Source organism: Engraulis encrasicolus, chromosome 7 (assembly GCF_034702125.1).
Source record: "Engraulis encrasicolus isolate BLACKSEA-1 chromosome 7, IST_EnEncr_1.0, whole genome shotgun sequence".
Lineage (NCBI taxonomy): Eukaryota > Metazoa > Chordata > Actinopteri > Clupeiformes > Engraulidae > Engraulis > Engraulis encrasicolus.
In genome coordinates this window covers 49,476,308-49,491,307 of record NC_085863.1, presented here as the reverse complement: position 1 = coordinate 49,491,307, position 15,000 = coordinate 49,476,308, and the positions used below count along the sequence as shown (strand labels likewise).

The 15,000-nt window shown below is 43.4% G+C and overlaps 2 protein-coding genes across 5 annotated transcripts in view; one reads left to right on the top strand and one right to left on the bottom strand.

The window, feature by feature from the left end:
* mapk9 (mitogen-activated protein kinase 9) overlaps nucleotides 1-7,661 on the top strand; it is a 24,590-nt gene extending 16,929 nt beyond the window's left edge. Inside the window, exons 7-12 of one of the 2 annotated variants that reach the window (XM_063203820.1) lie at nucleotides 1,108-1,179; nucleotides 2,295-2,477; nucleotides 2,858-2,982; nucleotides 3,487-3,550; nucleotides 4,169-4,240; nucleotides 4,512-7,661. In XM_063203820.1, coding sequence (XP_063059890.1) covers nucleotides 1,108-1,179; nucleotides 2,295-2,477; nucleotides 2,858-2,982; nucleotides 3,487-3,550; nucleotides 4,169-4,240; nucleotides 4,512-4,651 — 656 coding nt within the window. In that variant the 3' untranslated portion in view covers nucleotides 4,652-7,661. Of the gene's footprint in view, nucleotides 1-1,107; nucleotides 1,180-2,294; nucleotides 2,478-2,857; nucleotides 2,983-3,486; nucleotides 3,551-4,168; nucleotides 4,241-4,508 lie in introns of both variants that reach the window. The other variant, XM_063203819.1, reaches the window with a different exon arrangement.
* A 190-nt stretch (nucleotides 7,662-7,851) lies between these two features.
* si:ch211-247j9.1 (rho GTPase-activating protein 24) overlaps nucleotides 7,852-15,000 on the bottom strand; it is a 23,834-nt gene continuing 16,685 nt past the window's right edge. The window contains exons 5-8 of one of the 3 annotated variants that reach the window (XM_063203818.1): nucleotides 10,986-11,059; nucleotides 10,562-10,683; nucleotides 8,965-10,105; nucleotides 7,852-8,629 (exon numbers count right to left, since the gene is read on the bottom strand). In XM_063203818.1, coding sequence (XP_063059888.1) covers nucleotides 8,392-8,629; nucleotides 8,965-10,105; nucleotides 10,562-10,683; nucleotides 10,986-11,059 — 1,575 coding nt within the window. In that variant the 3' untranslated portion in view covers nucleotides 7,852-8,391. The remainder of the gene's footprint in view (nucleotides 8,630-8,964; nucleotides 10,106-10,561; nucleotides 10,684-10,985; nucleotides 11,060-15,000) is intronic. The other 2 variants (XM_063203816.1, XM_063203817.1) reach the window with 2 other exon arrangements.

The window sequence follows — 15,000 nt, the reverse complement described above, 5'->3', positions numbered from 1 at the left end:
CGTGACCTTGACCTTGACCTTTGACCCAATCACTCCCAAAAAGTAATCGATTGTTCCTTGGGTCATGACCAATCATCCCACTAAATTTCATAAAAATCGGCTCAGTTCTGACTGAGTTATACGAAGTACAATCAAACATTTTGACCTTGACCTTTGACCTTTGACCCAATCACTCCCAAAAACTAATCGATTGTTCCTTGGGTCATGACCAATCATCCCACCAAATTTCATAAAAATCGGCTCAGTTCTGACTGAGTTATACGAAGTACATACAAACAAACAAACAAACAAACAAACATATTCACAAATAAATAAATAAATAAATACACAGCGGTCAAAACATAACCTTCGCCGACTTTGTCTTGGCGAAGGTAATGAGGAGAAACGGGCATGGCCACAAAATATGGAAACTTTGAGGAAATTTAATTGATGTGATTTATGGTGAATGCCATTGTGCTTCTAGCTCAGAACTGTACGTATTAATTCACATAAATGCTTTTGAAAGCTAGAGTAAATTGAAAAATATCTCCCATGCCAGTTTTTCTCTTCTGAATCGCTCACAGTATGTGAGATCGTAAATCTGGAGTGTTTTAATGACTGTTCTCTGTTTGCCATGTATAAAACATAGGACAGTGTACGTTCGAAGTGTGGAGAGATCCCTGATTTTGCGACCCTCTTTGATGTGCTGTGTTTTCCATGAATAGAGCATAGGACAGTGTAGGTTACAAATATGACATGCTTGACCACTCTGATTTTTACAGCCTTCCTTTGGCATGGATAGAATACAGGATAGTGTAGCTGCAAATGAAGAGTTTATTTGCAAAATGGTGTATCTCCATTTTGTTTAATGTTGGGAAATTGTCATTTTTGTATTGGGCATTTCATTGCAAAATCAATTTTATATAGGTTGAAGAATAAGTATGTTCTCAAAATATTTGAATGGTAAGAATTTACACATAAGACCTCTGAACAGTCATTTTCAATAATAAAATGCAAAAGTCAAAAATGGTTGATGCTGTTTTGCAAATAAACTCCTCAAATGTGACTGTGAACTGATCCCTGATATTGACATGCCTGTGCTGTGCCTTTGCTGTGTTGTGTTTGCAGTGGATATCTGGTCCGTGGGCTGCATCATGGGGGAGATGGTGAAAGGCAGCGTCATCTTCCAGGGCACAGACCGTATCCTTCCCTAGCCAGCCAAACAAACACATCCATCTGCCACTGTTATTCTCTTTTCTTTATTTCTGTGCCTTGTTATTCTATCCATGGCCAACTGACAGCTTTTGCTGGGCCCAGGACAAAGTCATCTGCATTCCACCCCCCCGCTCAATACATACATTGTAATGTGGGGACCCAATTCTGGGCCCCTTTTTCTCCGGGCGCAGGACAACTGACCTCTTTGTTTCTCCCTGCCGGCTTCTCTGATTCTATCCTCTGCAGTTGGTGGGTATTTATGTGATTTGGGCACATGTGGCTGAACTTCCTACTTCCTCCTGTGTCGGATCAAGGTGTCAGGAAGCACTTCCTTTCCCATATCAAGCCAGTCAACAGCCAGCTTCCTTCCACGTGTGTGCGTGTATGTGTGCGCACATGTCTGTGTGTGTGTCCTATACTTTGTGTTGCTGTTCTCTTTGTGAGCACTCTTCATCTCTGTTTTATTGGAGCTACCAGCAGTTAATCTAGTGGAATAAGTGACAGAATCATTTACATGCAAATTTGAAGGAAATGCCAAAAAATTAAAATGTCAGTCTAATTTCAAATGCCAATTTGAAAGAAAAGCCAAAAAGTAAAATGTCAGTCGGTTGGCTTGGCGGTCTGTCCGTGTGCTTGGCTGTCTGTCGTCTTGGCTTTCTGTCAGTCTTTTTCTTTTCATTCATTTGTCTTTTTTAAGTATTTTTTGGGGCTTTTTAAGCCTTTATTATTTACATGACAGGATAGCGGAGGGGAGACGAGAAGTGAGTTGGGAGAGAGAGACAGGTTACTGTTAGTGCCACGGTAGGGCCCATTCGTCTTTTTTTAAACATCAGTTTCTTGTCTGGTTGTATTTTTGGTTGGTCTTGTAGACAGAGTTGTCAAAAGCAGATTCAGAAGTAAAAAATCCAGCCACTGTTACCCTGCAGCATAGGTGACTTAACTGAGTAGCTGATCTACCTGTCCTGACTTCTCATAACAACCTGCTGATTCGGCGGACTGGATCACATTTCTGGAAAAGTTTTTTGTTAACTTTCTGTTCCTTGGGATAAATCCTCTGCCTGCCGCCCTGTAGTCCTTTTCCTTAACCCTGTGTGCTGTAGACATCGACCAGTGGAACAAGGTGATCGAGATCCTGGGCACCCCGTCGCTGGAGTTCATGAACCGTCTGATGGAGACGGTGAGGAACTACGTCATGAACAAGCCGCAGTACCCCGGGGTCAGCTTCAGCGAATTGTTCCCCGACTGGGCCTTCCCCGCTGAAACGGAACAGGACAAACTCAAAAGTAAGTATAATGGCCTGTTGCGCTGTGAAGACGAGTTAATCTGTGTTGATGTAAGTCATAAAAATTGAACAGACTTTTCAATGCTGTTTGAGGTAAAATTAAGCGTAGGTGCTGCTGCCGATCTTATTAAGATGTGTTTCGCAGCACATTGTAGGCTTTTACTTTTTGTATGAACATGTGTTTTCAGCAGGCGCCCGTTTTCTAGATATTGCTATGTCAAAATTGCAGTAACTCAAATATCCAACCTAATAGCAATACTTTGATGGCCATTTTCTCAGTTTCAATGTTGGCGAAGTCATTGTTCTTTGCCTTGGTGGGGCAGTGTATTGTACTGTACATTTTGATGACCACTGCATCACTGTCTCTCTCTCCCTCTGCAGCCAGCCAAGCTCGGGACCTGCTGTCCAAGATGCTGGTGATTGACCCGGAGTGCCGCATCTCAGTGCAGGAGGCCCTCAGCCACCCCTACATCCACGTGTGGTACGACCCGGCAGAGGCAGATGCGGTGAGATGGCCCTCTCCTCTCCTACCCTACCCTCCCCTCTTCTCTCCCCTCTCCTCTCCTCTCCTACCCCTCCCCTCTCCTATCCTCTCCTCCCCTCTCCTCTCCTCTCTCATCTCCTCTTCTCTCCCCTCCTCTTCTCTTCCCTCCCCTCCCCTCTCTTCTCCTCTTCCCTCCTCTCTCCTCTCTTCCCCCTCCTCTCTTCCCTCCTCCTCTCCCCTCCCCTCTCCTCTCTTCCCCCTCCTCTCATCTCCTCTCCTCAAAGTGTGGTCAGGCGCCAACCAGTATCAGCACAGGGCAGATTCAATGTATTAGCTCCTCCAAGGAGGTTATGTTGTGATGTTCATGTTGGTGCCTTTGTCTGTCCCTGTATGTATTTTAATCACTTATTAGGAAAACAAACTAACATTGAGAGAATGTTTTTTTAAAATGTGAGTAGCAGAGATTGAGACTGAGGTACTATAATTTGTCATTTTGACGGTTACATTTTTATTTGATTGTCTTCAGCCACCACCTCACATATCTGACAAGCAACTGGAGGAAAGGGAGCATAGCATCGAACAGTGGAAAGGTAAGGACACATTAAATTCATACAACACATTTATAACAGCAAGAAGTGATGAAGTGATTGAGTGATAAATTAATTGTATTATTTAACTTCCTATTTGGAAGTTTACCGTGTATTTATGACCATACCAGTACAGTCAATACAGATGCACAATGCAGTCTCATAAACAGGCCTGATGGGAAGTATTGTTTTATTTATTTATTTATTTATTTTAAAGTATTTTGTGGGGCTTTTCAAGCCTTTATTGATGTTTATCAGACAGGACAATGAAACAGAAACAAGAAGTGAGTTGGGAGAGAGAGACGGGGAAGGGCTGGGAATTGAACCCCAGTCGGCCGAGTAGTAATACTAGACGAGTGCCCTACCGTTAGCGCTACGGTAGGGCCAGATGGGAAGTATTATTTGGATCACAGTAAACACCCTTTGTTTTCTCCCTCTGTATTTTCCTCAGTTTGAGATCATGTCATGGCATATTCAGATAAAGTCAAGTTTATGTATAAAGCTCTAGAGCGGACCATAGTGATGGACAAGCAGTTAATAAAAAGGACAGAAGGACACCATGAAAGCACAAACGCAACACTACTTAATATGCATTAATGCTGAACTGCTGTCTCTCTACAGAGCTGATCTATAAGGAAGTGATGGACTGGGAGGAGCGGAATAAGAACGGGGTAGTGAAGGAAGAGGGTTCCGGTAAGTCAGCGTGACGGCACGCCTCATCATGTTACAATGTTAATTAAGATGTGTTAATTAATGATTCTTGCCTTTGTCTAATTAGACTCTTAGAGCTATCACTTTCACTTTCCACCATGCTGTGCCCTCATAACCACTGATCTCTGTGTCTTGAGATGTTTGCCATGTCAGTCAAATAGGAGGCGTGTGTGTGTGTGCGCGTGTGTGTGCACGGAAAAATGTGTATCGTGTGGGCCACTGTAATGATGCAGTTCATCTCTCCCTCCAGTAGATGGCATGGTGAACAGCAGTGCCACAGCCTCGCAGTCATCCTCCATAAATGACATCTCTTCCATGTCTACGGAGCAAACACTCGCCTCGGACACGGACAGCAGCTGTGCCGAAACCCTCACTGGGGCACTGGAGGAGTGACCTTGCAGACTGCTAACCCTCTCTCTCTCTCTCTCTCTCTCTCTCTCTCTCTCTCTCTCTCTCTCTCTCTCTCTCTCTCTCTCTCTCTCTCTCTCTCTCTCTCCTCTCTTGCGTACTCTTTCTCTCTTTCGCTCTCTCTCTCTCTCTTTCACTCTATCTCTCCTCCCCTTGGCTCCCTCAATGTGTGCCATGTCATGGTTTGGACTGAAAAGATTGATTCAGAGTTTTATGTATGATGATTGATTGATTGTTTTTTTCTTTGTTTCTTTTAGTGTTACCTTTTTTATCTTTTTGTCTTCCGTTGAGAAAGGTCGAGATGCTGGTTGTTTTGTTTGTGTGTTGTTTTTCTTCATTCTTAGTGCGTCCCATTGATTACCGCTCCGCACCGTAGCTTAATGTGATTGGGCATGGCAGAAGCTCTCTAAGGTCCGCATTGCCTTAGAAGGAAACAAAAAACAACCAGCACACTCACCCTTTAAAAAAAAGATTATATATATATATCTGCAGAATCATTGTTGGATTCTTTTCTTCTGTGCAATTCTTTTTTTCTCGAAATCAAGCACCATTGCCTTTTTTCTCTTTTTTATTATCTCTCTTGCCATGATAAGTCAGACCTAGGTTTTTTATTTTTTTTTAAATAATGTTTTTAGACATTTATTCACACGAACCCAATGACCCAGTGAAGTGTCCTTTTGGGAATTGCCAACAGTGTACATCTTCCCACTGCTCATGACGCTCGTGTTGTTTTATCATTTCACTTCTAACAGAATCACTGTCACAGGGATATCGGAATGGCCATTGGAAAGCGAAGCACAGGAACAAATAGGCTACTTAATTGTAATATGCAATACGTTACAGAACCCCTTTGAGTTTGTGACATCGGGAAAATCTGTGGTGTTCAAAAAAAAAGAAGAAATTTCCAGCTGCATGTTCACTGCAAATGGCTTTTGACGCTGTAAACGCAACATACTAAGTATGCCAGTACACACGTAGGAAAATTAAGTAGTGCCTGCCTTGTATATAGTAAGTACTCCACGTTCAATGGTCTGCATCGTCAAGGGCTTGAGGATAATGGATCTCATGCATATAGCCTTTAGGTTGTGTTTATGTATATAGGTAAAAAAAAAAAATGTGTAAATGTATTGATTTTTTTTTCTTGTGCTGTGGAAACATGGTTTTACAGCTTCTCAGCGTGTGCAGAGGCATAAAAAAGTACTGTACAAAAAAAAGACATTTCCATTTATTTTGAAACAAAATATAGATTTTGGAAATGAGAATTGATGAATTGGGATGTGAACGTTAAGATTCACGTGGAAGTGTTTTTAAAAAAGAGAGCTTGCACAGAGTATGTTCAAACAAAGACCCGTACTAAGGGACACACAAAGCAAAAGTGACACTGTACATTTTGAGCACTTTCTTATCGGACCCTGGTGGCCGCTTGTCATAGCAGTGGCATGCCGGCTTATGGAGCGAGGGGTCAGTTGTCATTTCTCGTCAGTATCTTCAAATACTACTCGTCATCATCACAGTTCTCCTGAAAGAGTTTTGCTGTGTAGCCACATTTTCTTCTCTGTGTTACCCGTTAAATTCCCCCTCCTCTCTGTTCAATTACCCCAACCCACCTCTATCAAAACCACAAAGTGTTCTCATGTGCTCCATTTCATTTCATTTTCATTTTTTTTCTGTCACACATTTTTCCTTTTGTGTATGGACATGCACTGCTACTACGTAACAGATCCATTGCCTGTTTTAACAAGAGCAGCATTCAGAAAGTCCTGTTGCAGTTTGAGAATAGAAATATGTTGGTCGAATATCACGTTGGAATTCCTCATACTGTTCTTTATTTCTCTCTCTTTCTCTCTTTCTCTCTCTCTCTCTCTCTCTCTCTCTCTCTCTCTCTCTCTCTCTCTCCCCCCTTTGCCTCCCCGTCTCTGTAAAGTCACTCTGAGACTGCAGCCTACTTCACTCTGTTTCTGATTGCCATACCATATCGTACACATTATGTCCAGGCCCCTACTGGACTACTTACACTTGAAACTGATATAGAAGTTGAGAACAAAAGATTTGTGTGTGAGATTTTCACAACAGAGTAGGAGGATAAGAGAGAGAGAGGGAGAGAATGCGAAAGGTGGTCTCGGTGAAGGTCGCACGTTCGTTCAGGGTTTTCAAAGTCAAGGCTTTTAAGGAGACTAGACGAAGCTGTACGTACATCATTGCATTTTGCCTTAAACTACACCAGAGCGCCATTACACATCTGTATCCAGATCTGTGCTGTGTGTTGGATATGTGACTCATTAAAGCGGACAAGACTGTTTTCCGTTTTGTTTTATTGCTTTTGTCAGACATGTTTTGTTTGTTTACCTTTTTTGGGAATAGGATTTCTCTGTCCAATTACGAACTTCGATCCCCCCATTCATTGAAATCAGGCTATGGATCTCTTTGAAAAATATGTTTTCTGTGTATTTTTTTTCTGTTTGTTTTGTTTTATGTTTTACTTTTATTTCTGCAGTCTGCATGAAATACAGTATAAGGCAATAGAGCATCAGCGTCTATTGTTTACCGAGTGTGGTCTCTCTTTGTGTGTTTTTTTGTGTGTTGTGTGAGTCTTTGTGTGTCATCTGAGTTTGTCTCACATCTGCCTCCACTCACACTTAGCGGACACAGGTGTCAAATGTCTGGTGTTGTGTCATGAGTATAGATTATACGTATATAATACACAGTGTATATGGATCTGACAGTGGGTCTCAGCTGTGGAAGGGCTTACCATAGTTTGTGTAATGTCTGATACAAATAGAGGCAAATGCTTTAGTGTGTTGACTTGTCACAGAGATGGATACTTGAGATGCCTTTTCTTAATGAAACCCATGTCGGCATGTCTGTCTGTCTGACAATCCAGCCACTATGAAAGACTTTGGGTGTAAAAAATGATATTTTAGAAGAGAGTAGTGTCACCTTCACAGATTCCTCCTGTACATGTACTGTTACATTAAAAAACATTGTTGTGACATCACTTTTGAAACAATTCTCGTCTGTCTTGACATCAATTATGCCTCAGAATTATCAGAACCACTAGTGTTACACTAATCTCTAATTTTACTGAAAATGAAAAACTGTATTGTATTTATTTGCTTTTATAATAATGTTTGAAAAATATTTGATTTTAACAACAAAAAACAAAAAAAAAATGTTTTTCTTCGAGAACATGGCATAGCCTTGCACAATAAGTTGCATACTGGGAGCAGCAGCGTTTAAGTAAGGGTGCCTTAGTGTTTTATTAGTGTCATAAATGAGTGGTAATGATATGAGTGCATTATATTTTATTTACATCTGTATGCTCAGTCACCAAACATACCACTCTGACCGCTCAGCTTCAACAGTCAAAATATTGTAGGCCTATGATGCCAAGCGCAGGCTATAATCATGTAGGCATAATCCAGTAATCCAATTCATGCTTCATTGTCCTTAACACTCTTGAGTGTCACTCAGCAATTAAAAGCAGGATCTTATTGAGCGTTAACTTTGCCACACCTTTCACAATTCACAGAGATCCCTTTAAACCAGTGTGTTTACACAACACGGTGTGAAACCTCTTTCACGTCTTTCATGAACTGACTGGGACAGCTAGTTGACTCCAATGTCCTGTAAGAGGTCCCCTTGGGGTTGAGGCGAAGGCCTGTATCCTAAGGCCTTGGGATGTGTTCGATTTGAGCCTGTAAAATGCAGTCGTTTTGGTTTAAAAATTAAAAGCTTTGTATAATTCGGTCCGTTTTCTTGGCCTCTGCGCTGAGGTCACCAAAAGTATCAAAAAACTGCTCCATCTCCTTCTGGAGGGCGGCGTTTCTCCGGTCCGCGTCGGCCCTGGCCCGCTCCACGTTGCGCATCTTGATCTCAGCCACGCTGAACCAGCGCCTTTGCTGCTCCAGGCTGGACCTCAGCCCAGACACCTCCGCCTGCAACGCCTCGTTCCGCCGCTCTAGCCTACACAAAAGACAATTTAAATTAATTCACACAAAAATCCCTCTGAGGAACCTGGATAATACAAAGGCCTGATAGAGTACATTTAGAAGTACTTTTTTATATAAGTATTAATAACACAGCAAAAGTATGTTAATTACAAAATGTGCACAAGAGAGTACATTTACAAGTACATTTTATATACTGTAAGTACACTTGTATTAGAATAACAGCAAAAGCATTTTATTTATAAAACCACACTGGCCATTAATTTAACTCTTAAAACAACCCAGGGCCAGAAATTAGAATGAAGGGATTTTAAAATGGCTGTTGCACACTTGGGCTTCCTGTTCCTTTACCTCTGTATCCGAGCCTCGTACTCCGCTTTCTGCCGAGCCATCTGCTGCCTGAGGCCGGCCAGGAGGCAGTGCATGGCGTGGGAGGCCGTGGATACGTGGGGCTCCGGAGGCGCAGAGGGCAGGAAGACCTCGCTGCTGCCTGTGCTGAGCGGCGCGTCGGTGGGGGCCGAGGACGAGGCCGGAGAGTTGGGGTGGGCGTCTGCGTCTGCGTCCCCGTCGCGCACCGCCTGGAACAAGGAAGGGAAGCTGATGGAGGCCTGGCACGCCGGGCTGGCGGGCCCTCCGCTGCCGCTCTGGGTGCCATCTTGGAGCAGGGCCTCGCAGGACGACCACGAGCTCCCGCTGCCACCCTCTGGCTCGGCCGTGCCAGGGCCGCTGCCCATGTCCGCCCCGTCCGCCCCGTCCGCCCCACCCTCCTCGCAAGGAAGGAACGAGGTCATAGTGTCCATGTTGTCGTAGACGGACAGAGTGCTGTCCTGCGCGTCGCTGCTGCCACTGTTGCCCCCCAGGTCTTTGTCCACAGTCCAGCTTGGGTCCTCCACGCCTGGCCAGTCCACGCGCTGCGATGGACCTTCCAGAACAGCTGTCGGCGGAGAGCCAGGGGCAGGCGGGCTGGTAGGGGGAGGGATGAGACCTGAATGTGGGGAATGGCACTTGGGCAAGGCAGGGCTGTAGCGCTGGTGGTGGTGTGGCTCCATAACAGGACTGGGACCTATTGCTGAGGCAACAGCAGCAGCAGCAGCAACACAGGGCTGGTCCTCCGTCTCCATTATAAAGGGAGACTTGCGCCTTTCCCTGGGGCTGTGTGTAGACACGCGTCTATTATGCTCCAAGGTGAGCGGCAGGGACAGCTGATGGGAGCAAGGCGTGGAGGCTGGGCGTGGGGAAGGAAGGGGGCAGTCGGAGGCACTGACACCAACACCACCAGCCAGACTCCCACAGGGGCCACAGTCCTCCACCTCCTCTGGGTCCAGCAGCTCCGTACACACCCACTCGGCCTGGCTACTGCTGTGGCGGGTGTGCGCGGCTGCCTGCGGGGCAGGTCTGGAGATCCTGAGGTCGTCGGAGTCTCCGTCGCTGGAGAAGAGCAGGCTGTGTTCCCTGATGAGCTCGGACATCAGGTGCTGCACCACTGCTGCTCCTGGATGAAGGGGAGGGGAGGGAGCGAGAGAGGGGGGAGGGGGGGCGACACCACAGAGTTATTGACAAATGGCAGCAGGCATGTGGTAATTGGCATAGTCAGGTCTTTTGGGATCGATCTGCAGTGTTCACTTGTTCACAACATATCAAGAAAATTATGCAAGCAAAAAATACATAAATACATTACATATGAACACATTACATTACATATGATTTTAGCCTTATTCGTGATAACTTTGCACTAACAACTATGCACTCTGACTGCAACGCTGTAAGAAATAGTGTTCTTTCTTTCTTTCTTTCTTTCTTTCTTTCTTTCTTTCTTTCTTTCTTTCTTTCTTTCTTTCTTTCTTTCTTTCTTTCTTTCTTTCACACACACACACACACCTCTCCATTTGTATCTCTGACTATCATGTCAGCCCATGCCCTATTTCCAGCATCCTAACACCAAACCCACCTCCAATGATGCTCTCTGGATCCTCTGCCTTCGGCCGTAAGATGTTGGGCCCGAACACAGTGGCCAGGTTGTCAATGCTCATTTTGTTGCTGCTGGAGTAGGTCTGGACCTCACTCAGAAACCTGCAGTGCAAAACAGCTTTTTAAAGACATGCTTTCATCACACACAATCAACATGTGTTTTCAATTCTGTGCTGGATTTGCATAATCAAGGATGCTGACTTAAGCTTGCATTTGAGACATCCTGTTGAAAACTTTCCTTCTGAACCAGATTTTTCTCTCACAGGTTTTTACCTCACTTTTTCTTCAGGCAAAGTGAGAGTGGCAATGTGAGTGGAATATATTATAATTCAGACTGAGAGGTCATTTATGTGGTCGTTCTCTTGATGAATAACTCAGTGCAGTGGCAGCCTGCATTCACTTACTGGCAGATGTACTTCAGTAGGTTGAAGTTCGCCACTGGAAGTTCGTGGAGTAAACATCTTAGCTCCAGTAATCCCTAATAAACCAAAACAAGACAGAGAAACAGATTATGTAAATTATACTATAAAACACAATTAGACCTATAGGTCGCTTCATAGTTAATAGTCACTGATGATGTAGGGATCTCAAAAGTCACACATTTTACTCTATTGTCAACTCAGGATTGAAATTGCTGTTGACTAGGCACCAAATATGTCATATATACAGTAGAGTAGAGTAGAGTACTTTAATTAATCCCAAAGGAAATTAAGGTGTCTGAATACAGAAATACAAAACATACACAGACATTATACACATAATTGAACATTACAGTAAAAGTATATCTTGAGTACTACTGCCACACATTATCTCACATACACACATGCTCTCTCTTTCTCTCTCTCTACACACACACACACACACACACACACACACACACACACACACACACACACACACACACACACACACACACACACACACACACACACACACACAAAATCAAACTAGACTGCCTGTGCAGTCGCCTTCAACTGCTTAAGGTATATCCCCGAAACGTGACGCTTCCAGTCCCCCATCATTCCTACCACTCCCGTCCACCATTTTGTAAACGTATATGATACATACAGACGTGACATGACGTGCATAGGCTTAAAACCAAACGACTATTGTGAAAATGAAGCAAAAAATGGGGCAAATGGTAATACTGTTTTAATGGTTCAGTGGATATACCACATTAGGTACAGTGTAATAACCAGTGTAACAATATTTAATACAATGTAATGTTATTTAATGTATATTAGTACAATGTTTTTTTACTTACATCATGTGTTTGTGCGTAAGTGGTATTACATGGTATTGCATATTGTTACACTGGTATTACACTATATTACATGGTATTGCATACTGTTACACTCGTTATTACACTGTACCTGATATTGCATATTGTTACACTGGTATTACACTAGTATTACATGGTATTAAATATTGTTACATTGGTTATTACACTGTACCTAATATGGTAGATTCACTGAAATGGTGAACCATTAAAATAAGGTGTTACCGGGCAAATCAATCCACCCAGTCAGAAGTTATGGGCCAAATGAAAATTCCGCCATTTTGAAAGTGTTGTCTTCCAAACTCGAATCAGTTCATGAACCTACCCTAGAGCATTCACACACAAAATCTGGGACAAATCCATCAACCCGGTCAGTAGTTATGGGCCAAACAATAATTCGGCCATCTTGAATTCAGCCATCTTGAAAGTGTTGACCTCCAAACTCGAATCAGTTCATGAACCTACCCTAGAGCATTCACACACCAAATCTGGGACAAATCCATCCACCCGGTCAGAAGTTATGGACCAAACAAAAATTCGGCCATCTTGAATTCAGCCATCTTGAAAGTGTTGACCTCCCAACTCGAAGCAGTTCATGAACCCACCCTAGAGCATTCACACACCAAATCTGGGACAAATCCATCCACCCGGTCAGAAGTTATGGACCAAACAAAAATTCGGCCATCTTGAATTCAGCCATCTTGAAAGTGTTGACCTCCAAACTCGAATCAGTTAATGAACCTGCCCTAGAGCATGCACCCAAAAAATCTGGGACAAATCCAAACATCCGTTCAAAAGTTATCGCGTTAACATGAAAGACCTTACGCGGCGGCGGACGCGGCGGCGGACGCGGCGGCGGACGCGGCGGCGGACGCGGCAGTGCACACAAAACCATTACATCCCCGACGCTCCGCGTTTCGGGGATATAATAAATATGTTAAGTAAACATAAAAGAGCCAAAGTAGTTCTAATTATTGTCCATGCTAGAAGTCCCTCCGCTCCGTTCAATAAAGAATAAAAATGCAAAAGCAGGGTAGTTCACAGCAGCTATTCCAGAGGGTGAGGTAGCTGAGGTGGGGTGTAGTGGGCTATTGTTCCACTAACTATATGTATATGTAAATGTTTCTATATAATGTAATATGTAGCCTCATAAAGCACGCCACTCCACCAATGAAACATTGTAAATTTGTTGCAAATTCTTTATTACCATCCTACATTATAGAGCGCCTTTAGTATTACATTACAACTTGTCATTGCCATTCTGGTAACAGCAATGTATAACAGGTCTTAATCATAGCCGTGGGAACTAGGGGTGCAGGGGGTGCGGCTGCACCCCCTCCTGTGAGCTGAAACGGAACACAGGACGCTAAAAATGCGTTAAAATGCAAGAAATTGCACCCACGGACAAACCCGAGCACTAAAGCAGTATTATTCGCGAGAGAACTTTAAAGATGAAATGGCGTTTGCATTAGGCCTATAACTGTCATTTTGTAACGTAAGGTAGGCCTATTATAATTTGTCATCTTGATACTTCACGCGCCGATCCTTTTTCCCCTCTGTGGCGCGTTGCTCTTCTACACAATCAGACAGTAACCATAGAAACGGTGTTGGATTGACCATATGGCATACAGGGCTTTTGCCCAATGGCCTTGATGACTCCCCTCAATGGTATCAGTCCTTATGATGATAGCAGACCTCTTCGAGATAGCAGACATTGATAAAACATGATGTTAGATACAGAAAAGTATTACATAGTAAAATCCAGTCGAAAGCCTTGGGGACTAATCTAGACTGAAAATGCCCGACATGAATTTTCAGAACAGTTCAGCGTCTATGCAAACGGTTCAGAAGAAGAGTTCTAACTTATCACAGGCTGTGTTGGGCTGTGTGAAGCTGTTTGGTTATATTGCGTTATTTCACAAGTTATGGAAGTTATGGAAAGATCTAAACCTGCTTTTCAGTAGGCCTACAAGCTAGGACTTCTTACAGACAATTGGTTTGCAGTCGGAAAGTTTAGTCTTCAAAATGGTAAGTCGCTGTCATATCATCCTGCGATATCCCATGTATAGCACCGCCGTGTGCCGTTTTATCTGTCATTTTTATCTGCTTTGGGTCTAAGTGCTGGGATGATCAAGTCGAGTCTACTCTCGACATATCCATACTTTTGTTGTGCGCTGTTGGATGATTTTGCCATTTTATTTAGCTTTTCTGGCTTCTAGCACTGTTGGCTTTAGTCATGATGACTGAGTAGCCTAGTTTTGAACATAGCTAACATGAAGTGCATGGCCACATGCGGCATTGTTGGACTCGAACCTAACAACATCATCTTTCTTTGACACGTAATACCTAGGCTAAGTTAGGCCTATTTGTGTGTAATAAACGCTGAATCTAAAGTGCGTGGCTGAACGCCAGTCTGAATTCCATGTGGACGCCTTGCTGTTGTTGTTCCTTATGATTATTTGATATCCTGTTTGGACGCAGTCTGGCTACTGTACAATACTGCTATGTTTGGTAAAAATGTACTTAATACAACACTTACATCATGGTTTCATTTTATTGAGGAAAAGGATGATTGTGTGATCTTAGGGTCCGTGTAGGCAGCTGGCACCTTTCATAATGCCGACTAGTATAGAAAGAGTCACCAGCAAATGTGGCCTGGGCTTTGCGTTCAATTTATAGGCCTACATGATTGTAATGTTCAATTTTCAATTCAAATATCAGGCCCGGTTGCACGAAACACCTTAAGTTAAGTATTTCCCTTAAAGTCTGAGTTAAGGGTCCCCTAAGTGAAAGTCAGTTGCACAAACACCCTTAAATTTCCCCTTAAGTTTTCCTTAAGGGTTTCCCCTTAAATATTTAAGAGTTTCCCTTAAAGTTAAGAAATCCCTTAAAGTTCTTTAAAATCGTTGCACAAAAGACCTTAACAACCAAGTTAAGGGAAAATATCTGAGGGACCGATATCGTCGCCTTAAGTCAGACATGGCCGAGTTTATGCACATTCAGCAACGTGATCAACGGATTCAAGAGTTTTCCGCGACCGGGAGAACCCAATTGATAGGCACGCTTACCGACGAACCGTTAATTATTAATTATAGATTTGATAGACAATCCATATATGAATTATCCGACCGTCTCGAATT